At 44.1% G+C, this 25643-nt stretch overlaps 2 protein-coding genes across 2 annotated transcripts; both read right to left on the bottom strand.

Annotated features, from left to right (window-relative positions):
- Positions 1-15: 15 nt before the first annotated feature.
- On the bottom strand, positions 16-4397 carry LOC311427458 (granzyme A-like). The gene is made up of 5 exons (XM_084504820.1): positions 4278-4397; positions 3446-3593; positions 2279-2423; positions 1300-1572; positions 16-466 (listed from the first exon to the last, which is right to left on the bottom strand). The coding sequence occupies exons 1-5, from the start codon at positions 4336-4338 to the stop codon at positions 305-307; spliced, it is 789 nt and encodes a 262-aa protein (XP_084360946.1). The 5' UTR covers positions 4339-4397; the 3' UTR covers positions 16-304.
- A 12413-nt stretch (positions 4398-16810) lies between these two features.
- LOC311427614 (granzyme A-like) lies at positions 16811-21810 on the bottom strand. Its single transcript, XM_084505094.1, has 5 exons — positions 21581-21810; positions 20683-20830; positions 19459-19603; positions 18470-18742; positions 16811-17651 (listed from the first exon to the last, which is right to left on the bottom strand). Exons 1-5 carry the CDS (start codon positions 21639-21641, stop codon positions 17490-17492), a joined length of 789 nt encoding a protein of 262 aa, XP_084361220.1. The 5' UTR covers positions 21642-21810; the 3' UTR covers positions 16811-17489.
- Positions 21811-25643: the final 3833 nt, after the last annotated feature.

Genomic DNA, 25643 nt, shown 5'->3' with positions numbered 1-25643 from the left:
GACAGCGTCAAACAATAGGTTTTATTGCTGTTTCTTTATTAAATGCAGATTACATGCAGGGATGAAGTATAGAGGTTTCAAATACATGAAAGTTAGGAAATAGTTCTTATATCCCGCAGTCAGAAGCCAACAAAACATAACAACTAACAACTATAAGGACATCAAGATAGTGAAATTCAGCATGGGAATATCTGTGTGGGAGTATCATTATTACCAGTAAGATGAAGCTGTTTTAAAAGTATATTTCAAAACTAGATTTTGCTATGCAAGCACAAAGTAGGAATTTGCTTGGTCAAAAGCCAGTCTATAAGTCTCCCCCTATGGTTTTCTTTATCCACTGAACATATTCCTTTGTGAGGCGAGTGTAGACACCAGGGGCACCAATGGCACCACACTTATTTTTTTTCCCAAAAGAGGTGATGCCTCTCATCACATTTTTACATATTAAAGGTCCACCTGAATCCCCCTGGAAAAGAAAGGACAAAAATTGTTATTCAGACTTATAAAAGTGAAAAAATCCTTCCCTTACATAAAGCTTACTCCAGCTCCACAGTGGAAATAAAAGCATAGACAGTGCTAGTGTTTTCTTTTTCTTGTTTTCTCATTAGAAGATAAGCTTTTCACTTTTCATTAGCAAAAGGAAAACAAAACAAAACAAAACAAAACAACAACAAAAAAGAATTCAATGTGATCTTTCAAGTGAGATTTATATGGAATAAATTTAATTCAGTGTCAAGGTATAGCAGGTCCTAATAAATGTGAAAAGAAAAAAATGGACACTTTCCTCTTGAAAGGCACAAAGTGTCTAGTAATTGCTACTCTTTTTTTTTTTTTTTTTTTTTTTTTTTTTTATTATTGTTACTTCAGTATTTAATTCTTATTTAATTCTTTTAAAATGTGGTAGTTCTTACAAAGTTTTGCATTTGACGTGGCATCCAGTCATATTTTATTATTATTTTTTTTTTTTAGCAAAATCTGTTCCAGAACCCTCTGGTGTCAGGGAAGCTGTTTCATTGAATTTAGCTGCTTGAGAAACGGCTTGTAGAGACTTTTTTAAAAAAAAAACATTTGAATGCAGAAAATAACAGCTATCTGCCTTGCCTGGATTAAAACAATATCCGTGACGATGAATTTTTGATTTTAAACTAGAAGAAAAAACCCTGATAAATTCTCTCAATTTTAGGATCATTCCTTCTTGAGCTGAGGATAGGCAGATCCTATGTCTGTAGATGCTAGTATTTTATTTTATTTTTAATATAACCTATGTGTATATGGGATTATATATGTAAATATACTTACCCGACATGAGTCCCTTTTGCCTTTCTCAGACCCTGCACATATCATCCTGTCTGTTATAGTAGGCTTGTTCCCATAATATTTTGCACTATTGCAAGTTGCTCTGCTGATGATAGTGACGTTGACTTCCCTCAGGGTTTCAGAAGGCTTTCTGAGATTATTTTGAGTTCGTCCCCATCCTGCTACTCTACAAACAGTTCCTGGCTTGGGATCATCAACTGAGGTAGGCAGGCGAATGGGTTTCACAGCTTTATTAAGTTTTGCTCTTCTATTAAGCTGTGGAAGATATAGCAAATAGTTTTTATGTCCAACAGAGACTCCTGAAAGTTAGATCTATCCCATTATGGTAATTAATGATTACTGCAACCTGTCTTTCAGATACATCAATTGATTGTGAGGGGATTTATGTAATCAGTGAGGTAATATAGGAATGAAGAAAATGAGTATATATTGTCTTATGAAAACACATTCAATGTCTGCTGAAACATTACATCTGAAAAGACCTTAGTTCCTTTCCCTGTCACTCATATCATTGGGAGGTACCTAAGAAGAGAGAATCTGGGCCTGTTTGCCTAGAGCAAAATAACAGCAATAAGTGAAGCTGGCAAAAAAGAGAATCAGAGTTGAGAAATTTTTAATGGAACGGTTTTTAAGTCAGAACATAACGGTTTTTAGACAATTTATTTTTACATTTGAAGCATGCTGCTTTCTGTGAATGAAATTCACATGCTTCTTTATTATTCCATGGAAAAGCCAGGAATTGCAATATGTAGGCCAAGCTGCAGAATTTTTCTCCTTTGAGTATTGCAGGAAATGTTGAGTGCCTTAGTCCCCATTGCATCCCCAGTTCCCCAGTCAGCTGGATTTGCAGAAACAGTTATCAGAAACTCCTGTGCTTGATTTCCCTTCCTCACAAGAAGGAGGAAACTGGTGCATCATAGGAGATGCATATTCCTTGAGTGACGTGTAAGTAAGTACATACCTGCAGCAGCATAAGGTCATGATCCAAACGATCGGGCCAGTAGCATGGATAGCGAATTAGTTTTGCAATCTTAAAAACCTGTTTTTCTTTTTCTTTTCTTTTTATTGAATGAGCTCCAAGAACAACTTCATCCTTGCTGTTATCCCTGAGGAGAAAGACAACATGGTTATTGGGATTCATTTGTTGCAAGTCCATAATTCGTTGCTGATAAACGTGGTGCTGTAAATCTCTTTTCTCATGCCTGAAAAGCAGGAGTAATTCAGAAAAATGTAAGAAATTACGCCGTTTTACAAGTAATTAATGAAAGTGTCTCATTGAATCACAACTGATGCTATTCTACCTTCCATTTGCCAGGAACAGGCAGGGTTGAGGTATACACCATATAGCGGCCATATATTGATGCTACTGATTTTGGGCCCTGTGCTGCCTGGGTAGTAGAGATCTCCCTGTCTGGTGGCAGGAGAAATGGATAGGAGCCTCTGATGTCTGCAGAGCCCAGCGATTCACTGCTCCTGGGCAGGCTGCTGACAGAGCCTGTGTGAGGTCTGGCTCAGCAGCAGCTCCAGTGCTCCCAGCAGAGGCAATGGGTGGGATGTGAGATTTGAACCTCACATCTCTCCTGGCAGGGAGAATGCGCTGGGCCAAATAGCCGTGTACGGCATGAGTCAGACAGGAGGGAGCAACGCATCCAGTTAAGCAGAGGTCTCTAAGTGATTCCTGTCATCTGTCTGGAGAATGTTTTGCTCCTTTGTAATTGCGTGTTGTCTTTCTGTGCTGCCCAGTGTGTCTTCTGCAGAATAAAATGACAGGAATTTGTTTCTGGTTTCTGAGCAGCTATTTAGACTGGCCAGTCCTCTCGCCAAGTGACTGAGAAAACAGGCATGGGTCTTTCCGCCAGATTTACCACTTCAGTGTTGGTATTCTGTGCTTGCCTGCAGCTAGAAACTTAGAAATGTCTCTTTAGAAACAAGAGAGAACAGTATACCTTGTTACAGTATTTTTTACTCACCTAAGCACAGTAGTCAATATAATTTTTAAACATAGCAGTCAGAACATGATCATGATCAACCTACCTGCACACAACCACCAGCAATATGATCTTTTCTTCTCAAACAGAGAAAACAGATACTCACTAATGACAATCTCCAAATCGGAGCAAAAACTTACAAAGGACAGTGGGCAGCTGTTAACACCCAGTTTGGCTTGATCAAAGCTCCTCCACAAATAACTTCTGTTTTGTTTCTTATGATTAGGGTCATAAACGGTCTTGAGTGTGGTTTTACTTCATCTCCTCCAATTATTTCCACACATAAACCTAAAAATAAAAATAAGCCACAATACACACAGTTGGGCTAATAAATACTGACAGACACTGCAGTCTCCTGGAAAAGAACATTTTATGTAATCACAGAGTACGCAGACACACAGGTATGTATGTGTGTCACAATGCTGGTCTTCAGGCTAGATTTCTAAGATTGCTCAGCAGTGCTACTTCTGTATGTTTCAGTAGGACCAAAATTAAGTCAGTGCTGTGACAAAAAGAAAACAAACAAAGAAAAACAAAGAAGAACAACCCCAAACCCACCACAACGTTATTGATCTTGCACAGATTTATTTTCCTGATGTTCATGGCAATGGCTAAGTTCTTAGCTGTCATTGTAAGAACCCCAAATCTGACACCAGATAAATGTTGTGCATTATCTGTCCTACACAGACTCTTGGGAACTGGGCTGTATATGGTAAGTAACATCACATGAACGTTTTTGTCAGAAAAGCAGAAAACCAAGCAAATCATATAAGTGCATGCCTGTAGAGAGAAAGATCAAAAAAACATCATGTTAATTTCTCTGTATATAAGCTCAAAGAGATACAAAGGTTTCTATTATTGTAAGAACCACAATAACAATTGCAACTACTTTCTTTATGCTAATGCACGTTTGCTTAAGTGAAACTGCATGCATCAGCATTTGCCTTCAAAAACATCTAAGTTTGTACTTACCTCCAGGAATTACTAGGAGGATGACAGCAGCAGAGGTCGACAAGGTAAAGAAAGCTCCCATGGTTACTAGCTGCTGTTCTCCTCTGTTCACTATGCAATATATAGCAAAACAAAGAGGATGTGGGTTTTGTTTTTCCTCTTAAGGGTATTTGACATTTGTAACTGTGAAAAAAAGAAAACCCTCCCCAACAACATAGCTCGCAGTGGAGGTGCGAGTGAGAAGTTGCGTCATCTGTTGTGGTGTGAAGACAAAATCTCCTTTCTTTCACATTCCTTCTGTAGCATTACTGGACAGTTAATATGAGCATCAGAGCGAATCTTTGCAAGCCACTACAAATCAAGTTACACAGTGGAACTTGGCTTACCTAAATTTCAGCTTGATTCAGTTGCCCACATGAAGATGTTTAGTTCCAGTCTAGACACCTCAGGGTAGTCTAGAGTGTGGACCTGGAGGATAAAAAATTCATAGGGGTCTGTTGATCTGAGACAGACCATATCAGTCAGCCCCAGCTCACAGGCCTCATCATCTGTAGTTTAAGCTTGCAAGGAAATTTCTGAAGTCTGCCTAGTCAATATACTATAGAAATGCTGCAGAGACATTCAGTGGATGTCTTGGTTTTAGTTAGGATAGAGTTAATTTTCCTCTTAGGAGCTTGTAGTTTGCTATGTTTTGGATTTAGGATGAGAATAACATTGATAATGCGCTGATGTTTTAATTGTTGCAGAGCAGTGCTTACACCAAGCCAAGGACTTTTCAGCTTCTCACTCTGTCCTGCCAGCGGGCAGGCTGGGGGTGCAGCAAGAGCTGGGAGGGGACAGAGCCAGGACAGGTGACCCAAACTGGCCAAAGGGGTATTCCATACCATTTGGGGTCATGCTGAACAATATATTGGGGGGGCTAGCTGGGATATGGTGGGACCGGCTGCTCGGGGTTAGGCTGGACTTCGGTCAGTGGGTGGTGAGCAAGTGTATTGTGCATCACTTGTTTTATCATATTATTATTATTATTATTATTATTATTATTATTATTAGTCGTAATAAACTGTCTCTATCTCAACTCACAGGTTTCAGTTTTCTCGTTTCACACCCCCATCCTTGAGAGGGAGGGGGGTAGGTGAGTGAACGGCTGTGTGGTGTTTAGCTGCTGGCCGGGTTAAACCACAGCAGTCCTTTTGGCACCCAACGTGGGGCGCGAAGGGTTGAGGCAATGACAGATCTGACCAGAGTTTGTTAAAACAAGATTCTGATAAGCATTACATCGGTTTAATAGTTACTAATCACAATGCCGATTTTTGTGATCTCAAGTCTGCTGTGCCTGTTTTCTGAATTGAGTTATATAGCACATTACTTAGTGTGTGTGTTCCCTGTCATGTTGATTATCACTTCTGGGGTTTTGTACAGGGTTATTATTTTGCTGTAGTATGTAATACTGGCTTACGATAATATAAAATTACCAGCCATGAGACTAATCTGGTATTTGTACTCAGCATTGTCATCCACTCCGTACTTTGGGAACCCTACCTCAGAAACTATTAATAATTACACCTTTCATGCTTTTTCTTCAGGGAGCCAACCTATGGAGGGGTCAGGGGAAGATGTTTTTTCCCGTTTGTTCACTCTTCCTTTTTTCTCCTCCAGGAGAGTTGTGGTAGCTTTCCAAAACTTTGAATATTCTTGGGGTGTTCAGACCAGCATGTTCTCACTGTTACGTCTCCTGAATGCACTTCAGGTTTTGTCTAAGGTTACACAAATACTTAAGAGTGTCATCCAGAGATCTGTCCTGAGGCAGGATAGTTATGAGTCACAGGGAGAAAATGTGGGAGGATATGGGCAGGAATCCAGAGCAGTGGGCACCTGCAGTGCTTTGGAAATCTACCTCCGAACAACTGAAAAATCTTAAAAAAGTGGTAGAGTGCTTGAAAAAGGTGTGGCATCACCCTGGCAGTACCAGACATACAGAAATCACTCTAACGTGCTGGGGCTTGGCCTATGCTTACCAAGCTGCACCCAATGCCAATATAACCCCAGTGATAGACCTGGTGGCCACTTCAACTTCTGAGACAGGCCCAGTGGCCACTCCAAGCCTTAAAATGGGCCCCACGGCTGAGCCAGGGAAACAAACTGTACTAGTATCAGTTGCACCCATAACCAAGGTGAAAAAATGGTATAGAGAGTCAGGTCGTTGAGAACGCAGAGAGTCTTCTGCTAGGTCTAGGTGTAGAGAAGGTGAGGCCGAGCCATCAGAGGAGCAGGAGGGTGAAGATGAGGATGTCGCAAAAACAACAGTATCTAGCCAAAACCTATCCGAGTTTGAGCTACAAGATATATGAAAAGCTTTCAGTCACTGTATAGGTGAGCAGCTTGTCACCTGGCCTCTCTGGTGCTGGGACACTGGAGCCACTTGTGTGGAATTAGAGAGTGGGGAAGCCAGGTGGCTGGGATCCCTTGCTAGAGACGCAGGCATTGACAAAGCAATTGGAGATGGAGCATGATCTCACAGCCTCTGGAGGCATCTCCTGTCAGCTGTGAGGGGAAGGTATCCCTTCAAGGAAGAACTTGTATGTCTACCAGGCAAGTGGACCACTATGGAGAAGGGAATCTAGTACCTGAGGGAATTAGCTGTACGGGAGGTGATTTATGAGGACCCAGACCTCGGACAAACATCCACAGATCCAGATGAAATCAAGTGTACACGACCCATGTGGCAGAAGTTTGTACGGAGGGAGCTACTGCGGGAGAAGGTGAATCGAGTCAGTTTGCAGAAGTGAAAGCCATTCAACTGGCTTTAGATATTGCTGAACAAGGAAAGTGGCCAGTTCTCTATCTCTACACCGATTCATGGATGGTAGCAAATGCCCTGTGGAGGTGATTACAGCAATGGAAGCAGAACAACTGGCTGCGCAGGGGCAAACCCATCTGGGCTGCTGCATTGTGGCAAGATATTGCTGCCTGGGTGGAGAACCTGGTTGTAAAGGTATGCCACGTAGATGCTCATGTGCCAAAGAATTGGGCTACTGAAGAACATCAGAACAATGGGCAGGTGGAGCAGGCTGCTAAGATTGAAGTAGCTCATGTGGACTTGGACTGGCAACATAAAGGTGAATTATTTATAGCCCGATGGGCCCATGACACCTCGGGCCATCAGGACAGAGGTGCAACAAACAGATGGGCTTGTGATCGAGGGGTGGACCTGACCATGGACGCTATAGCACAGGTTATTCATGACTGTGAAACATGTGCTGCAATCAAGCAAGCCAAACAGTCAAAGCCTCTTTGGTATGGAGGACGATGGCTGAAATATAAATATGGAGAGGCCTGGCAGATTGATTACATCCCACTCCCTCACACCCGCAACGGCAAGTGCCATGTAATTACAATGGTGGAAGCAACCACCGGATGGCTGGAAACATACCCTGTGCCTCATGCCACCTCCCGGAACACTATCCTGGGCCTTGAAAAGCAAGTCCTATGGCGACATGGCACCCCAGAAAGAATTGAGTCAGACAATGGGACTCATTTCTGAAACAACCTTATAGACCCTTGGGCCAAAGAGCATGGTATTGAGTGGGCGTATCACATCCCCTATCATGCACCAGCCTGCGGGAAAGTTGAACGATACAATGGACTGTTAAAGACTACACTGAAAGCAATGGGTGCTGGGACATTCAAAAATTGGGATACGCATTTGGTAAAGGCCACCTGGTTAGTCAATACTAGGGGATTTGCCAACCGAGCTGGACCTGCACAACCAAACCTGTTATGTACTGCAGAAGGGGATAAGGATCCTGCAGTGCATGTAAGAAACATGCTGGGGAAGACAGTCTGGGCTACTCCTGCCTCAGGAAAAGGCAAAACCATTTGTGGGATTGCTTTTGCTCAGGGACCTGGGTGCACTTGGTGGGCAATGCAAAAGAATTGGGAGGTCCAATGTGCACCTTAAGAGGATTTAATACTGGGTAAGAATAGCCCATGAGTAGAATTGTATTATGTTAATTATTATATAATATGGTATGTCATCACTACCATGATTCCTATATGTCAATTTCCTATTAATGGTATTGCAGTAACAACCATGCAGATACAGATGAATGAATTTTGATAGAATTGGACAAGCAAAGTGATGTGATGGAATGAGAACGGGCTTCAACGTGTGACAATCCAACGTCACACACCATCTCTTCTGCCCTGAAAGACTGTGATGACAGATAGAGCCTGAAGTCAGTCATGGACTATGCAAACTCAGTGGACATTCTGTATACTATAAATGAAAATGATGGTCAACTGGAATGTATTGGAGAGGGTGTAACCTGAGCATGACATAATTCATACGGAATAAGGGGTGGATATATGTCCTGGTTTTAGCTAGGACAGAATTAATTTTCCTCCTAGTAGCTGGTAGGGTGCTATGTTTTGGATTTAGGCTGAGAAGAGTGCTGATAACGTGCTGCTGTTTTAATTATTTCAGAGTAGTGCTTACACCAAGCCAAGGACTTTTCAGCTTCTCACTCTGTCCTGCCAGCGGGCAGGCTGGGGGTGCAGCAAGAGCTGGGAGGGGACAGAGCCAGGACAGCTGACCCAAACTGGCCAAAGGGGTATTCCATACCATTTGGGGTCATGCTGAACAACATATAGGGGGGGCTAGCCGCGGGGAGGAGGGCTGAACTGCACAGGGTTAGGCTGGGCATTGGTCAGCGGGTGGTGAGCAATTGCATCATGCATCACTCTTATTGTACATATTATTATTATTATTATTATTATTATTATTATTATTATTATTATTATTATTATTATTATTATTATTATTATTATTATTATTATTATTATTATATTTTCTGTCCTAATAAACTGTCTTTATCTCAACCCACAGGCTTCAGTTTTCTTGTTTCTCTCCCCCATCCTTGAGAGGGAGGGGGGTGGGTGAGTGAACAGCTGTGTGGTGTTTAGCTGCCAGCTGGGTTAAACCAAAGCAGTGGATCAGCTGCTAGAGGCCTGTTTATCTTAGCTGAATCACTTTTCAGGCTCTGCTAACTATGACCATTAAATTTCCACTGGACTTAAACCAGCTGTTGGTGATTTCTCTGAAGAAGGTAGAAGCAGAGCTAGTTTTAGAGATAACTGACTGCTGTAGCCCTTTGGAGAAACTGTACCTATGTGACACAGTGACAGGTCCATACACTGCAACCCATGTCAAGCTTTTATTTTTCTTTCAGTTTTCTCCTCACTACCTGTACACCCCTGGTAACTATCAGCAGTTCAAGCACTGTTAGCATTCCTTTTTTCAGTGTTATCCTGAACATGGTATCACCAAGTGACATAGGTACCATTCTTTCATTCATCACTTAAAACTAGGTGATAAAGTCTGACTTTATGCCATTTTAATAGGCAGTTTTAAAATACCTTCTTAAATCCAGACCTGTTTAAACTCATACAACTACAGGGATTAATCCTCACATATTCTTGTTTGAGGTGCAATATGTAGAGAAATGAGGTTTTATATATATCATCTTCTTGTTACCTGGTCTGTTTTCAGGAAAAGACTAATTGATGAAGTTTGCAAAAGAGATAAAGGATAGTAAAAAGGGTTTGTCTAAGTATATAAACAGTAAAAGGAATACTAGGGATAATGTGGATCCCTGGCTGAATGAGGCAGGTGTCCTGGTAACGGGACACACCAAGAAGGCAGAGATACTAAATGCTTTCTTTGCTTCAGTCTTTGCTTCAAGGACTCCCCCCTGGGACTCCTGGACCCTGGAGGGAGGAGAAAGGGCCTGGGAAATGGAGAGCTCCCACCGGTTGACGAGGGAGTGAGTTGGGACCATTTGATTGGGATCAGTGCAAACAAATCCATGGGCCCCCTAAGGAATGCATCCACGTGTGCTAAGGGAGTTAGTGGAGGTGATTGCCAAACCACTCTCTATCATCTTTGAAATGTCCTGAAGAACTGGAGAGGTGCATGAAGTCTGGAGGATAGCCAGTGTCACTCCAGTCCTCAAGAAGAGCTTGAAAGAGGATCCGGGAAACTACAGGCCACTCAGTCTCACCTCTGTCCCTGGAAAGGTGTTGGGACAGCTTGTTCTGGAAGCCATCTCCAAGCAATTGGAAGAGAAGAAGGTTACAAGGAGTAGTCAGCATGGATTCACCAAGGGGAAGTCATGCTCGACCAACCTCGTTGCCTTCTATGATGGCATCACCAGCTGGGTAGATGGGGGGAGAGCGGTGGATGTCATCTACCTTGACTTCAGCAAGGCTTTGATGCTGTCTCCCATGACATCCTGATACCAAAGCTGAGACAGTGTGGGATAGAGGAGTGGACAGTAAGGTGGGTTGAGAACTGGCTGACTGGCCGAGCTCAGAGGGTGCTGATTGGCGGCACAGAGTCTGGCTGGAGACCTGTAATTAGTGGTGTTCCCCAGGGGTCGGTGCTGGGTCTGGTCTTGTTCAACATCCTCATTGATGACCTTGACGAAGGAATAGTGTCCACCCTCAGCAAGTACGCTGATGACACAAAGCTGGGAGGAGTGGCTGACACGCCAGAAGGCCGTGCTGCCATTCAGCGAGACCTGGACCGGCTGGAGAGATGGGCAGGAAGAAACTAAATGAGATTTAATAAGAGCAAGTGTTGAGTCCTGCACCTGGGAAGGAACAACCACACGTATCAGTACAGGCTGGGGGGCGACCTGCTGGAGAGGAGCTCTGAGGAGAAGGACCTGGGGGTCCTGGTGGACGACAGGTTGACCATGAGCCAGCACTGTGCCCTTGTGGCCAAGAGGGCTAATGGGATCCTGGCATGCATTAAAAGGAGCGTGGCCAGCAGGTCAAGGGTGGTGATCCTCCCCCTCTACTCTGCCCTGGTCAGGCCACACCTGGAGTACTGTGTCCAGTTCTGGGCTTCCCGGTACAAAAGCCAGGGATCTCCTGGAAAGAGTCCAGCGGAGGGCCACAGAGATGAACAGGGCCTGGAGCATCTTCCCTATGTGGAAAGGCTGAGAGACCTGGGTCTGTTCAGCCTGGAGAAGAGAAGACTGAGAGGGGATCTCATCAATGTGTATAAATACCTGAGGTGTGGGAGACAGAGGGATTTGGCCAACCTCTTTTCAGTGGTTTGTGGGGACAAAACAAGGGGCAATGGCCACAAAATGGAGCACGGGAAGTTCCGCACCAACATGTGAAGGAACTTCTTCATGGTGAGGATGACGGAGCACTGGAACAGGCTGCCCAGGGAGGTTGTGAAGTCTCCTTCTCTGGAGATATTCAGGGCCTGTCTGGACGCCTACCTGGGCAGCCTGCTCTAAGGAACCTGCTTTGGCAGGGGGCTTGGACCTGATGATCTTTCAAGGTCCTTTCCAACCCCTTCAATTCTGTGATTCTGTGATACTCAGATAAATGCTGCATTGGTTTATGTAGTGCATTTTATACCTGTTAGTTTCTCCCAGCTCATAATGAGTAGAAATTGTTGCATGTCAAAAAGTTATCAGCTGATTTTCCTTAACTGCTACATCTGATCTTAACTACTACTGAAATACATAAACTCCTGTGGGCTGCATCCCATTGTGGTGGATCTGTATTCAGATTTTCCACTGCTGGAAAGGATGCTTACAGTAACTTCCAGACAAGAGGTAGAAGGAGACCAAAGAGGAAGCAGTAAGATGAAGAAAATTATGAAAGGAGGACAGTGAAAAAGGTGGGTGAAGTGTAAAGAAGTAAGACTTATTTTTGTGAATTGGCAACAGTCTGTTGGGTGTTACTTTGGGTCTCTGTAAGAGTCAGTGGCCAAGTTGTACTCCCAGTTTCACTGATGAAGTCTTCCTTGGCTGAGAAACCTCCTCACTGCTTTGCCTTGTTTCTGTGCTTATGCATACTCCTGTGTCTGTGCACGTGCCTGTTTGTGTTTACAGCCCATGGGCCAAACATACATAATCACTTTTTAGGAATAACAGTAAGGTATGTTAGAAATTATGTTTGTGTAATATTTGTAAGGGACAGAAAACGTAAAAGAAGATGAAGACGTTCAGCATCAGAAATTTCAATAGAGATCCCCATAGCTTAAACCTTTCCCCCTTATTCCCCTTCCTTATTCTCTGTGACAAAACTGCTTTTTCTTCTCAACAAGATGTGAGGTGGAGGCAGTCCTGTAAAAAGTTTTAATCTCTACCTTTGTGTGTTGTGTTTATAAGTGATGTATATGTTCATGTTGAAAACAGCAACTGATTTTTAAAATTAAAATCATACAAGATTGCTCCACCTTTTGAAAGTGCTCCACTTTCTTTTAGCTAATGCCTATTTCCAATGAAACAAACTTATGGTGTTCATGGCATTGTAAATACCCAAGATTGTTAATATACAAATAGGGGGAAACATTTTTCACAGTAGGTCTGTTTGATTTTTGACAAGAGGTTGCTGAAGCACTCAGAAATTTCACTGCATGTCTGTCAATGGCAGTAGTGAAACCACAAAAGTACGATTCTTTTTTTGTTTTGTTTTTAAATGCTACAAACAGTGCTTTATCATATCAATACTCCAGCTGAGATACCTTCTGCCATTGAAGGAAACGACAAAGAGAAGATGGCTTTTCAGCTATTTTTTTTTTTCTTTTAGTATAACTTTGCTGACCTTGTTTCATTCTTTGAACATAGTGCACATCCAAAACATTATGGGCACAGAATATCTGTACTGCAACAGACACTGTGCTCCACAGAATCACAGAATTTCTAGGTTGGAAGAGACCTCAAGATCATCGAGTCCGACCTCTGACCTAACGCTAGCAGTCCCCACTAAACCATATCCCTAAGATCTACATCTAAACGTCTTTTGAAGACTTCCAGGGATGGTGACTCCACCACTTCCCTGGGCAGCCTGTTCCAATGCCTAACAACCCTTTCAGTAAAGAAGTTCTTCCTAACATCTAACCTAAAACTCCCCTGGCTCAACTTAAGCCCATTCCCCCTCGTCCTGTCACCAGGCACGTGGGAGAACAGGCCAACCCCCACCTCGCTACAGCCTCCCTTGAGGTACCTATAGAGAGCGATAAGGTCGCCCCTGAGCCTCCTCTTCTCCAGGCTGAACAAGCCCAGCTCCCTCAGCCGCTCCTCGTAGGACTTGTTCTCCAGGCCCCTCAACAGCTTCGTCGCCCTTCTCTGCACCCGCTCAAGCACCTCCATGTCCTTCTTGTAGCGAGGGGCCCAAAACTGAACACAGTACTCGAGGTGCGGCCTCACCAGAGCTGAGTACAGGGGGACGATCACCTCCCTAGCCCTGCTGGTCACACTGTTCCTGATACAAGCCAGGATGCCGTTGGCCTTCTTGGCCACCTGAGCACACTGCTGGCTCATATTCAGCCGACTATCCACCATCACTCCCAGGTCCTTCTCTGCCTGGCCGCTCTCCAACCATTCCTCTCCCAGCCTGTAGCTCTGCTTGGGGTTATTGCGCCCCAGGTGCAGGACCCGGCACTTGGCCTTGTTGAACTTCATGCAGTTGACCTCAGCCCATCGGTGCAGCCTATCCAGATCCTCCTGCAGAGCTTTCCTACCCTCAAGCAGATCGACACATGCGCATAGCTTGGTGTCATCTGTGAACTTAATGAGGGTGCACTCAATGCCCTCGTCCAGATCATCAATGAAGATATTAAAGAGGACCGGCCCCAGTACCGAGCCCTGGGGGACGCCACTAGTGACTGGCCTCCAACTGGACTTGGCTCCATTCACCACGACTCTTTGGGCCCGGCTATCCAGCCAGTTTCTAACCCAACGAAGCGTGCGCCAGTCCAAGCCAAGAGCAGCCAGTTTCTCGAGGAGAATGCTGTGGGAGACGGTGTCAAAAGCCTTGCTGAAGTCAAGGTAGACCACATCCACAGCCTTTCCCTCATCCACCCAGCGCGTCACTTTGTCATAGAAGGAGATCAGGTTCATCAAGCAGGACCTGCCTTTCATAAAGCCATGCTGACTGGGCCTGATCGCCTGCTTGCCCTGCAAGTGCTGCATGATGACTCTCAGGAGGATCTGCTCCATGAGCTTCCCTGGCACTGAGGTCAAACTGACAGGCCTGTAGTTTCCCGGGTCTACCCTCCAGCCCTTCTTGTAGATGGGCGTCACATTTGCTAGCCGCCAGTCGATTGGGACCTCCCCCGATAGCCAGGACTGCTGATAAATGATGGACAGTGGCTTGGCCAGCTCCTCTGCCAGTTCTCTCAGTACCCTTGGGTGGATCCCATCCGGCCCCATCGACTTGTGCACATCCAAGTGCCGTAGCAGGTCACCAACCAGTTCTTCATGGATAGTGAGGGCCACATCCTGCTCCCCATCCCCTTCCACCAGCTCAGGGTGCTGAGTATCCAGAGAACAACCAGTATTGCCGCTAAAGACTGAGGCAAAGAAGGCATTGAGCACCTCCGCCTTTTCCTCATCTCTTGTAACTAAGTTTCCCCCCGCATCCAGTAAAGGATGGAGATTCTCCTTAGCCCTCCTTTTTGTGTTGATGTATTTATAGAAACGTTTTTTGTTATCTTTAACGGCAGTAGCCAGATTGAGCTCCAGATGAGCTTTGGCCTTCCTAATTTTGTCCCTGCACAGCCTCGCTACATCTTTATAGTCCTCCCTAGTGGCCTGCCCACATAAACCCTCTTTTTTCTCCTAAGATCAAGCCACAATTCTCTGTTGAGCCAGGCTGGTCTTCTTCCCCGCCAGCTCATCTTTGGGCACGTGGGGACAGACCGTTCCTGCGCCATTAAGATGTCCCTCTTGAAGAGCGCCCAGCCTTCCTGGACCCCTCTGCCCTTCAGAATCGCCTCCCAAGGGACTCCACCAACTAGTGTCCTGAGCAGCTCAAAGTCAGCCCTCTGAAAGTCCAATACAGCGGTTTTACTGGTCCCCTTCCTGGCCTCGTCAAGAATAGTGAACTCCACCATTGCGTGGTCACTCTGCCCAAGACAGCTCCCGACAATCACATCCTCCACCAGTCCTTCTCTGTTTGTGAAGAGAAGGTCTAGCGGGGCACCACCCCTCATAGGTTCACTAACCAGCTGCATCAGGAAGCTATCTTCCACGCTCTCCAGAAACCTCCTAGACTGCTTTCTCAGGGCTGTGTTGTGCTTCCAGGATATGTCAGGGAAGTTGAAGTCCCCCACGAGTACAAGAGCTGATGATTTTGCAACTTCTGTCAGCTGCCTGTAGAGTTCCTCATCCTGGTTCGGCAGTCTATAGCAGACCCCGACCAGGACACTAGCCTTGTTGTCCCTGCCGATCCTAACCCAAAGGGACTCGACCTTGTCATTCCCAGCCTCGAGTTCTACAACCTCGAAAGACTCTCTAATATAGAGAGCCACACCACCACCCCTTCTGTGCTGCCTGTCCCTTCTAAAGAGCTTATAGCCAGGCATTGCAGCACTCCAGTCATGAGACTGGTCCCACCACGTCTCCGTGATGGCAACCAAGTCATAGCCTGCCTGCCGCACGATGGCTTCCAGCTCCTCCTGTTTGTTACCCATGCTGCGTGCATTGGTGTAGATGCACTTCAGCTGGGCCATTGCCTTATCCTCCAGCCTTGCCATTGTTCCCCCCTGCACAGCCCCAACAATCCTAGCTTCAGCCCCATCCCCCTTCCTACCTAGTTTAAAGCCCTCTCAATGAGCCCTGCCAGCTCCTGGCCCAGGATCCTTTTTCCCCTAAAAGATAGGGACCCGTCTGCGGCCATCAGGCCAGGTGCTGAGTAAAGTGCCCCATGATCAAAAAAAACAAGATTTCTGCGTTGGCACCAGCCCCAGAGCCACGTGTTTAACAGGTGGGCTTTCCGTGTCCTCTCTGTACCCCTCCCTGCCACCGTAGGGATGGATGAAAACACCACCTGCACTCCCGCTCCATCCACTAACCGACCCAGTCCCCTAAAGTCTCTTTTGATAGCCTTCAGGCTTCTCTCTTCAATGTTGTCACTGCCCGCCTGGACTATCAAAATAGGGTAATAGTCAGAGGGGCGTACCAGGTTGGGAAGCTTTCTGGCAACGTCCCTGACCCTGGCCCCAGGGAGACAGCAGACTTCCCTACGGGTAGGGTCAGGCCGACAAATAGGGCCCTCTGTTCCCCTAAGAATCGAGTCTCCAACAACAATAACCCTCCTGTCTTTCTTGGTGGAGGCAGTCCTGAGGCGTGGAGTCGACCTCCTCGCCCTAGGCATCCTCCTGGGAACACTTGCTACCTCTTCCTCAGCTACTGGTCTGTCGAGCTCCAGGGCCTCAAACCTGTTGTGTAAGGGCACCTGGGAAGGCGGGGCCGGAAGGGGAGGGCGTCGCCTGCGATGTCGAGCAGGGACCTGTTTCCATTCCTCCTCAGCTCCCAGATTTCCTCCCTCTGCCCGACGGGGACAGGGCAGGGGGTCCACCCCCATTTGAGAAGTCTCACCTCGGTACCTCCCCTTGAGGCCCTGCAGGGAGTTACTCCAGAAGTCTATCTCTCGCTCACACTCCCTGATGGCCCTCAACCTCTCCACCTCCTCCTTGAGCTCCGCCACCATGTGGACCAGGTCATCCACCATCCACATAAATGGACAGCTTCAAACAATAGGTTTTATTGCTGTTTTTTCATTAAATGCAGATTACATGAAGGGATGAAGTATAGAAAAATACATGAAAGTTAGGAAATAGTTCTTATATCCTGCAGTCAGAAGTTCAACTAAACAGTTGCTGAAAATTAATTTTCTGAAATTTGTCAGTCCTCTATACCTATATAATCAGGAGATCTTCTGCCAAATAACTAACAAGTTTTTCAGGTGTCTGGTGTTGTACCTAGCATCTCATTACCACTTAGGATTATTTGCAGAAGTCAAGATAGAGAAGAGAGCAGTATATACTCAATGTGCAGTGAGGATACAAACGGCTGGATGAGATTCTTGCTCAGATGTACTCATCCAGGTAGGGCTCAGTTTGAACATGCAACACAAGGACATTGGAAGCCTGAGTCACAGATAGACTCTATGGCAGTGTAAGCTACAAATGCTGTTCTAGCAGAGTGTTCTGTGTCCTGGTCCTATTAAAAAGACATCTGTCCTGAAAATAAATGTATGTTATTTCATCTATAAGGACATCAAGCTAGGAAATTCAGCATGGGAATAGCTGCATGGGAATATCATTATTACCAGTAAGATGAAGCTGTTTTAAAAGTATATTTCAAAACTAGATTTTGCTATGCAAGTATGAAGTAGGAATTTGCTTGGTCAAAAGCCAGTCTATAAGTCTCCCCCTATGGTTTTCTTTATCCACTGAACATATTCCTTTGTGAGGCGAGTGTAGACACCAGGAGCACCAATAGCACCACACATATTTTTTTTCCCAAAAGAGGTGATGCCTCTCATCACATTTTTACATATTAAAGGTCCACCTGAATCCCCCTGGAAAAGAAAGGACAAAAATTGTTATTCAGACTTATAAAAGTGAAAAAATCCTTCCCTTACATAAAGCTTACTCCAGCTCCACAGGGGAAATAAAATCATAGACAGTGCTGGTGTTTTCTTTTTCTTGTTTTCTCATTAGAAGATAAGCTTTTAATTTTTCATTAGCAAAAGGAAAACAAAACAACAACAAAAAAAGAATTCAATGTGATCTTTCAAGTATGATTTAAATGGAATAAATTTAATCCAGTGCCAATGTATAGTGGGTCTTAATGAATGTGAAATGAAAAAAATGGACACTTTCTTCTTGAAAGACACCTTTAAAGATGTCTAGAAATTGCTACTCTTTTTTTTTTTTTTTTTTTTTTTTTTTGTAGTATTGTTACTTCAGTATTTAATTCTTATTTAATTCTTTTAAAATGTGGTAGTTCTTACAAAGTTTTGTATTTGACGTGGCATCCAGTCATATTTTATTTATTTATTTTTTAGCAAAATCTGTTCCAAAGCCCTCTGGTGTCAGAGAAGCTGTTCCATTGAATTTAGCTGCTTGAGAAAGGGCTTGTAGAGATTTTTCTATCAAAAAACATTTGAATGCAGAAAATAACAGCTATCTGCCTTGCCTGGATTAAAACAACATACGTGATGATGAATTTTTGATTTTAAACTAGAAGAAAAAGCCCTGATAAATTCTCTCAATTTTAGGATCATTCCTCCTTGAGCTGAGGATAGGCAGATCCTATGTCTGTAGATGCTAGTATTTTATTTTATTTTTAATATAACCTATGTGTATATGGGATTATATATGTAAATATACTTACCCGACATGAGTCCCTTTTGCCTTTCTCAGACCCTGCACATATCATCCTGTCTGTTATAGTAGGCTCGTTCCCATAATATTTTGCACTATTGCAAGTTGCTCTGCTGATGATAGTGACGTTGACTTCCCTCAGGATATCAGAAAAGTCCTTGGATTCATTTGTAACTTTTCCCCATCCTGCTACTCTACAAACAGTTCCTGGCTTGGGATCATCAACTGAGGTAGGCAGGCGAATGGGTTTCACAGCTTTATTAAGTTTTGCTCTTCTATTAAGCTGTGGAAGATATAGCAAATAGTTTTTATGTCCAACAGAGACACCTGAAAATTAGATCTATCCCATTATGGCAATTAATGATTACTGCAACTTGTCTTTCAGATACATCAATTGATTGTGAGGGGATTTATGTAATCAGTGAGGTAATATAGGAATGAAGAAAATGAGTATATATTGTCTTATGAAAACACATTCAGTGTCTGCTGAAACATTACATCTGAAAAGACCTTATTTCCTTTCCCTGTCACTCATATCATTGGGGGGTACCTAAGAAGAGGGAATCTGGGCCTGACTGCCTAGAGCAAAATAACAGCAATAAGTGAAGCTGGCAAAAAAGAGAATCAGAGTTGAGAAATTTTTAATGGAACGGTTTTTAAGTCAGAACATAACGGTTTTTAGACAATTTATTTTTACATTTGAAGCATGCTGCTTTCTGTGAATGAAATTCACATGCTTCTTTATTATTCCATGGAAAAGCCAGGAATTGCAATATGTAGGCCAAGCTGCAGAATTTTTCTCCTTTGAGTATTGGCATGCATTACAGGAAATGTTGAGTGCCTTAGTCCCCATTGCATCCCCAGTTCCCCAGTCAGCTGGATTTGCAGAAACAGTTATCAGAAACTCCTGTGCTTGATTTCCCTTCCTCACAAGAAGGACGAAACTGGTGCATCATAGGAGATGCATATTCCTTGAGTGACGTGTAAGTAAGTACATACCTGCAGCAGCATAAGGTCATGATCCCACCTTCCAGGCCAGTAGCATGGATGGCGAATTAGTTTTGCAATCTTAAAAACCTGTTTTTCTTTTTCTTTTCTTTTTATTGAATGAGCTCCAAGAACAACTTCATCCTTGCTGTTATCCCTGAGGAGAAAGACAACATGGTTATTTGGATTCACTTGTTGCAAGTCCATAATTCGTTGCTGATAAATGTGGTGCTGTAAATCTCTTTTCTCATGCCTGAAAAGCAGGAGTAATTCAGAAAAATGTAAAAAATTACGCCGTTTTACAAGTAATTAATGAAAGTGTCTCATTGAATCACAACTGATGCTATTCTACCTTCAATTTGCCAAGAGCAGACAGGGCTCAGGTACTTGACTGGGAACCTATCCCTGTTGTTTCCCTTGGGAGCTGGATGCCTGCAGCTGCCTAATGGGCGAAACCTGTCAGAGCAGGCTGGCCCTCAGATGCCTCTTCCTGCAGCAACCCAAACCCTCAGGACATGGTTGCTCCTGTTCCTGCAGCTGTTAAGGGCTGTGTGACTGTTCACTGAGCATCATTATGTTGATTACATCCTGCATTTTTCTTCAGAGAGATCTCTTTTGGAATCACCATACAGTGGCCATATATTGATACTACTGATTTTGGGCCCTGTGCTGCCTGGGTAGTAGAGATCTCCCTGTCTGGTGGCAGGAGAAATGGATAGGAGCCTCTGATGTCTGCAGAGCCCAGCAATTCACTGCTCCTGGGCAGGCTGCTGACAGAGCCTGTGTGAGGTCTGGCTCAGCAGCAGCTCCAGGGCTCCCAGCAGAGGCAATGGGTGGGATGTGAGATTTGAACCTCGCATCTCTCCTGGCAGGGAGAATGCGCTGGGCCAAATAGCCGTGTACGGCATGAGTCAGACAGGAGGGAGCAACGCATCCAGTTAAGCAGAGGTCTCTAAGTGATTCCTGTCATCTGTCTGGAGAATGTTTTGCTCCTTTGTAATTGCGTGTTGTCTTTCTGTGCTGCCCAGTGTGTCTTCTGCAGAATAAAATGACAGGAATTTTTTTCTGTTTTCTGAGCAGCTATTTAGACTGGCCAGTCCTCTCGCCAAGTGACTGAGAAAACAGGCATAGGTCTTTCCGCCAGATTTACCACTTCAGTGTTGGTATTCTGTGCTTGCCTGCAGCTAGAAACTCAAAAATACTAAGGACAATCTCCCACTCAGAGCGAAAACTTACAAAGGACAGTGGGCAGCTGTTAACACCCAGTTTGGCTTGATCAAAGCTCCTCCACAGATAACTTCTGTTTTCTCTTTTATGATTAGGGCCATAAACGGTCTTGAGTGTGGTTTTACTTCATCTCCTCCAATTATTTCCACACATAAACCTAAAAATAAAAATAAGCCACAATACACACAGTTGGGCTAACAAATACTGACAGACACTGCAGTCTCCTGGAAAAGAACATTTTATGTAATCACAGAGTACGCAGACACACAGGTATGTATGTGTGTCACAATGCTGGTCTTCAGGCTAGATTTCTAAGATTGCTCAGCAGTGCTACTTCTGTATGTTTCAGTAGGACCAAAATGAGGTCAGTGCTGTGACAAAAAGAAAACAAACAAAGAAAAACAAAGAAGAACAACCCCAAAACCACCACAACGTTATTGATCTTGCACAGATTTATTTTCCTGATGTTCATGGCAATGGCTAAGTTCTTAGCTGTCATTGTAAGAACCCCAAATCTGACACCAGATAAATGTTGTGCATTATCTGTCCTACACAGACTCTTGGGAACTGGGCTGTATATGGTAAGTAACATCACATGAACGTTTTTGTCAGAAAAGCAGAAAACCAAGCAAATCATATAAGTGCATGCCTGTAGAGAGAAAGATCGAAAAACAATCATGTTAATTTCTCTAAGTTCTTCCAAATAGCTTGTCACCTGTGTAGCTTTAGTTATTACTATCCATTCAGAAATGATTTTGTCTGTATGAAAGCTCAAAGAGATACAGAGAGTTTTATTTTTGTAAGAACCACAATAACAATTGCAACTACTTTATGCTAATGCACGTTTGCTTAAGTGAAACTGCATGCATCAGCATTTGCCTTCAAAAACATCTAAGTTTGTACTTACCTCCAGGAATTACTAGGAGGATGACAGCAGCAGAGGTCGACAAGGTAAAGAAAGCTCCCATGGTTACTAGCTGCTGTTCTCCTCTGTTCACTATGCAATATATAGCAAAACAAAGAGGATGTGGGTTTTGTTTTTCCTCTTAAGGGTATTTGACATTTGTAACTGTGAAAAAAAGAAAACCCTCCCCAACAACATAGCTCACAGTGGAGGTGCAAGTGAGAAGTTGCGTCATCTGTTGTGGTGTGAAGACAAAATCTCCTTTCTTTCACGTTCCTTCTGTAGCATTACTGGACAGTTAATATGAGCATCAGAGCGAATCTTTGCAAGCCACTACAAATCAAGTTACACAGTGGAACTTGGCTTACCTAAATTTCAGCTTGATTCAGTTGCCCACATGAAGATGTTTAGTTCCAGTCTAGACACCTCAGGGTAGTCTAGAGTGTGGACCTGGAGGATAAAAAATTCATAGGGGTCTGTTGATCTGAGACAGACCATATCAGTCAGCCCCAGCTCACAGGCCTCATCATCTGTAGTTTAAGCTTGCAAGGAAATTTCTGAAGTCTGCCTAGTCAATATACTATAGAAATGCTGCAGAGACATTCAGTGCATCAGCTGCTAGAGGCCTGTTTATCTGAGCTGAATCACTTCTCAGGCTCTGCTAACTACAACCATTGGATCTCCACTGGATGAAAACTCAATAAGTCTTATTGGACTCACAGCTCCTCACTTCCCTCCTTTCCAAATATATACACAGATACAGCAATACCTTTCATCAAAAATTTAATTTAAAATATTAAAAAAATTTGGAATTTCTGATAGTTAGCTAAATCCAATGAAGTGTCATTACTACACAGCCTGGAAGGTTTCATGATGACTTTAGCTGCACTGCAGTCAGTCTGCAGAAAGCTTCTGCATGTTGGCTGTGTCACATCTTTGAGCTCAGCCTGACGTGCTTTTTACTCACATATGATCTTGGACAGACAGCTGGCTCAAATTTGCTATTTTCTTCCCAGGGCACAGGCTAGCTGTTGGTGATTTTTCTGAAGACGGTAGAAGCAGAGCTAGTTTTAGAGATAACAGAGCTTTTTGTGACTGCTGTAGCCCTTTGGAGAAACTGTAAGCTATGTGACACAGTGACAGGTCCATACACTGCAACCCATGTCAAGCTTTTAATTTTCTTTCAGTTTTCTCCTCACTACCTGTACACCCCTGGTAACTATCAGCAGTTCAAGCACTGTTAGCATTCCTTTTTTCAGTGTTACCCTGAACATGGTATCACCAAGTGACATAGGTACCATTCTTTCATTCATCACTTAAAACTAGGTGATAAAGTCTGACTTTATGCCATTTTAATAGGCAGTTTTAAAATACCTTCTTAAACCCAGACCTGTTTAAACTCATACAACTACAGGGATTAATCCTCACATATTCTTGTTTGAGGTGCAATATGTAGAGAAATGAGGTTTTATATATATCATCTTCTTGTTACCTGGTCTGTTTTCAGGGAAAGACTATTTGGGAAACACAGAACAAAACATTAACAAGTATTCCTAGACATTTTTCAGGCTAGTCAGATAAATCTATACCTACCATCTAAACACAATTTTTTTATGGCCTGTCCATATTCTTTCAATCTCTGAATGCACTCTGATTTATCTCTAAAGACAATTTTGTTGTAATTTCTTAGCTGTTTGTATACACTTTCCTTAAAAATATCCTATCTAATTCTTAAACACCTCATTTATATTGATGATTAGAACTATGAATATGCTGTCTAGACTACTCTTTGATAATCACTGAATTGTTTGGGTTGGAAGGGACCTGAAAGACCACCCAGTTCCACCCTCCTGCCATGGGCTGGGACACCTCCCACCAGCCCAGGTTGCCCAAAGCCCCATCCAGCCTGGCCTTGAGCACCTCCAGGGATGAGGCATCCACAGCTTCTCTGGGCAGCCTGTGCCAGGGCCTCACCACCCTCTGAGTGAAGAATTTCCTCCTTCTATCTCATTTAAATCTCTCTTTCAGTTTAAAGCCATAGCACAGGTTGGAGGGGACCTTGAAGATCATCTAGTTCCAACCTCCACATACACATTCATTGTGTCCAGAGAAGGGCTATGAAGATGGTGAAGGGCCTTGAGGGGAAGACGTATGAGGAGCAGCTGAGGTCATTTGGCCTGCTGAGCCTCGAAAAGAGGCTGAGGGGAGACCTCACTGCGGCCTACAGCTTCCTCACAGGGGGCAGTGGAGGGGCAGGCGCCGATCTGTTCTCCTTAGTGACCAGCGATAGGACCCGAGGGAATGGAGTCAAGCTGTGATAGGGGAGGGTCAGGCTGGGTATCAGGAAGAGGTTCTTCACTGAGAGGGTTGTCGCGCACTGGAACAGGCTCCCCAGGGACATTATCACGGCACCAAGCCTGTTGGAGTTTAGGAAGTGTTTGGACTGTGCTCTTAGCCCTATGATCTGAATTTTTGAGTAGACCTGTGTGGACCTAGGGATTGGACTCGATGATACTTGTGGGTTCCTTCCAAGTCGGGATATTCTGGCATTCTCTGATTCCTCACCCTGCTGGGCATGGTGCTTTTGATGCAGCCAAGGATGCAGTTGGCTTCTGGGCTGCAAGCACACACTGCTGGCTCATGTTGAGCTTTTCATCCACCAGAACTACCATGTCCTTCTCATCAGGGCTGCTCTCAATCCATTCTTCGGCCAGCCTGTACTTGTATTGTGCTTGGGATTGCACAAATAATAACTGCTAGATGTGCAAGCTCATTCTGAGTGTTACCTCTATCACATACTCCTGGGACTGACTGCATACGTATTAAAGATCAGATTGACAAGCACATAATCAGCCTCTACTTTTGTACCCAAATGCTTTTGTCAGTGTCCTCTTCAGCTTGTAATTCATTTAGATGAGGTTGAAATTTTGATATTTTTTTCCGTACGGTAAACAAGTCAGCTGGACTACTTTGGCCGTGTCAATAAGTTAATTTATGGTCAAGTTTAGATTATATTCTCAGTCTTTGTGTAATGGCAGGAAACCTTAGAGCAAAACTTCTTTCTCCATTGAGTGCATAGTCAAGATTTTTTATTAGTTCTTGTGCTGCATAAGCAATTGGACTTCAAGAAGTCTGAAACATGTAAGCAAAATGTTCTGTTCTTTCCCCCTGCTGTGCCCATGAGGCATAGCCACTCTTTCAGTGGAAACTACTGCACGAACAAAAGAACAAATCTCTCCAGCTGCTATTTCTAGCCTTTGCCTTTGAGGAAGTTTCCCATGGGCATTATGCATGGGTCAATGGGTCACTTTCAGCTCCATTCTGACTGTTGAATACTTCTCTGTCTCCTAGCTCATACACAGTCATTTTGATAATTTTGCTTCCCTGGTAACTGTGTTTAGTTTTCATTCATGCTGCTTCCTGTGCCACTAAAGGCAAACATCAAGAACAACTTTAGGGGACCAATATAGGAGCCCGATTTATACCTAAGCTCCATACCTCTCAGAGCCTCCAGCTGCACAAGTTGAGCAGTGCAGAGTGGGCACACCACCAGGAGCATAGCGAGGCAGAGCTGGGGTGTCTTCTCTGACTCTGAGAGGGGGGCATGGTGTACAAGCTCTTCTTGAAGCACAGATGCAATAACAACCCATCTTATATGTAATGGCCCAGTGGCTAAAGCATTTCCCTAATAAATGGGAGATTTTACTTCCTTTTTGCTTCAAACCCAGCTATTCTTATAAATAATAAAGTAATAATAATAATAATCTCTTCCTTTATTTGTCTGGGATAATTTCTGTATGGAAAGAAAATGAGGAAATCTTAAATTTCTCCAATGCACATTCATGTTTCTGAAGGATGTCAGCACGAGTGTTGCACTAAACAGCTCCATCTTCCCTGGCGTGCATTAAAAGGAGCGTGGCCAGCAGGTCAAGGGTGGTGATCCTCCCCCTCTACTCTGCCCTGGTCAGGCCTCACCTGGAGTACTGTGTCCAGTTCTGGGCTTCCTGGTACAAAAGCCAGGGATCTCCTGGAAAGAGTCCAGTGGAGGGCCACAAAGATGATATGG

The sequence above is a fragment of the Aythya ferina genome (assembly GCF_964211825.1).
Source record: "Aythya ferina genome assembly, chromosome: Z".
Classification (NCBI taxonomy): Eukaryota; Metazoa; Chordata; class Aves; order Anseriformes; family Anatidae; genus Aythya; species Aythya ferina.
Note: the sequence above shows the minus strand (reverse complement) of the source record. Positions and strands in the feature narration are given on the sequence as shown.